Genomic DNA, 2,530 nt, shown 5'->3' on the forward strand with positions numbered 1-2,530 from the left:
TGTATCCCCACTTAGTAACCATGATTGAGAGCTAGCCGTCAGTAGCGAAGGAAAATTTGACGTAATAAACTGCATGGAGCTAATACAGAACATATCAGTTGTAATACCTCCAGGATCAAACACTATAATAGTTTCATCATTCTGACCTTCAGATACGTAAGAGGAGTCAGCAAACAAATATGAAATAGGCGCAACATCTAGTTCGAGCATTTCATCAAACAACTTATGTGGGTCATCTAACTCATGACTTATCCCATAGAAAACATGAGATATTATGCACTTAAAGTCCTTAACACCCAATTCCACCCTATGGAGCTCACACAATTGAGATTTCCAATCAAAAGTAAGAGGAACTTGCTGGCTTACCTTAATTTCCAGATATTCATTTGACTCATTGGACTTCCCAACTATTTCAAGCGGAAGTATGAGAAACTCATTGCCTACCTCAATGTTCTTGAGGCTTAAAGACTTTTTTAAAGAGGCATCTTCAAGCTTCAAGGATTTTACAATAGGTTCGTCAGGAATGTCACCCCTTGGTGATTTCTGTTGCACAACATCTCTTGGACTCAATACGGCTTCACTTGACGGAACCTCTTGATCAATTAAATCTCCCGTCGCACCTGTGATTTCTTTTCTTTTACTTTCTTGATCTTCTTTAAGAAGATGATACCCGCTTTCATTATCTTCAAAAGTAATTCCAAACATCTCCAAGATTTTGTCCATTTTCTGATTGAGTCCATCTAATCCTCCATTCAATCTGTCAAAATATGACTTGCTCTGTGCCGTAAGAGACTGAAGTTGATTCTCCAATTGCTCTGTATACTCCTCATATGGAGTTTCTTCTACCATGGTTGTAGAACTACCCAAGGTGTCAAGATATTGCTCTGATACCATTTGTAATGTACTTGAAGTAAAAGAGAAGATCGAACCAAGAAATTGGGGAATTTTATTAGACAATCAAATCTGTTACAACTAGGGTTACAATTGAATGAATCTAATCTAACTATAAATGTTTCGGAGCTGTAATAAACCCCTGCAATGGCAGTGGAGGATTATGTAACAATGGAGGAATTGAGTAGGGAATAAGAGGAAGAGAAAAGAGAAAAGAGAAAGAGAGAACAGAGATACGAAGAGAGAGAATTAGTAATAGCAATTTCAGGCCTAACCCTTTTTTAGCCAATCTAGTGTATATATAAAAGGGAATTGCCACGTGCTTCCCATGTGCCTTGGGTTCATTACAGTACGGGCCCCCTAGATAGCATCTCATTAATGAACTTTTTTGCAGAGCCTATTCTTCCAATGTCAAACAAACCTTGCAAGATAGTATTGTAGGTAACACTATCAGGTCTTGATCCGTTTTGAGAAATTTCACAAAACAATTGCATGGCCTCGGTCAGTTTCTTTTTCTTACAGTATCCATTTATTAGTATGTTGTAACAAATAATGTTAAGCTCAATGCCCTCATCTATCATGATATCAAATATTCTTCTCGCTTTATCCACTTGACCATGCAAACAATATCCATCTATTATCACGTTGTGGGTGATCACATTAGGCTCCACACCTTTTCCGATCATGTGTCGCATTACTTCCTCGGCATCTTCTACTTTCCCTTCTTTGAATAATCCATCAATCAACATGGTGAAGGTGCGCACATCTGGATAAATATTAAGGTTCACCATCTCAGTGAAAAAAGTCTTAAGCTTTTCCCACTGACCAAGCTTACACAAACCATCAATTAATGAACTATAAGTGACTATGTCCGGACGAATGTCTTTCTGCTTCATCTCATTCAAAAGATTGATACCCCATCTAAGTTTCTATCTTTGCAAAGGGCATCAACAACAATGTTGTAGATGAATACGTCGAGCTTAGTGTTCCCTTGTTCCATTAATCGGAACAAACTTAAAGTCCTCTTGGTATGACCCTATTTACTAAGCCCATTCATGACGGTTCCATACATGACTTTATCGGGCTCACAAATCTTCTCTCTCACCAACTTCTTGAACAATTCAACTACATCTTTATCCTTATTTTCGGGCGAAAAATCCCCTTATCAGAGTAGTGAACGTTACAACATCAAATGAAAAACCATTCTTTAAGCAAATGGGTAACACCGAAAATCCACCATCAACACGATGCATCAGACAATAACTGTTAATCACGCAATTCAAGATGACACCATTCTTAATTGGGATACCCATTTTCTACATTTCTTGAAAAAGAGAAATGACAACAGAGTAACGATTCATATTTAGCATAGTCTAAAATAATTTAGAGAAGACGAAAACAGAAGGAAGAGGCTGTGTTCTCACCATTTGATGGAAGAGAGTGACAACATCATCTATACACTTGATGTTCTCAAAATTGATGTTCAACCCAAGTTTATTATCCATTAATGAAATGGATTTATAAGTATAGCATGAAGAATAAACCCTAATTGAATTAGCAAAGAAAGAGATATAGGGAATACCAAAACACACAGAAACTCTCTTCAGCTTGTTAGGGTTTAAGGAGGGAAGGAGAGTTT

At 37.4% G+C, this 2,530-nt stretch overlaps 1 protein-coding gene across 1 annotated transcript; it reads right to left on the reverse strand.

Moving 5' to 3' along the window:
- Positions 1-1,235: 1,235 nt before the first annotated feature.
- On the reverse strand, positions 1,236-1,787 carry LOC132061307 (pentatricopeptide repeat-containing protein At3g22470, mitochondrial-like). Its single transcript, XM_059454149.1, has one exon. It carries the CDS (start codon positions 1,785-1,787, stop codon positions 1,236-1,238), a length of 552 nt encoding a protein of 183 aa, XP_059310132.1.
- Between the last annotated feature and the right edge of the window lie 743 nt (positions 1,788-2,530).

This window comes from Lycium ferocissimum, chromosome 6 (genome assembly GCF_029784015.1).
Source record: "Lycium ferocissimum isolate CSIRO_LF1 chromosome 6, AGI_CSIRO_Lferr_CH_V1, whole genome shotgun sequence".
In the NCBI taxonomy this organism is placed as follows: domain Eukaryota; kingdom Viridiplantae; phylum Streptophyta; class Magnoliopsida; order Solanales; family Solanaceae; genus Lycium; species Lycium ferocissimum.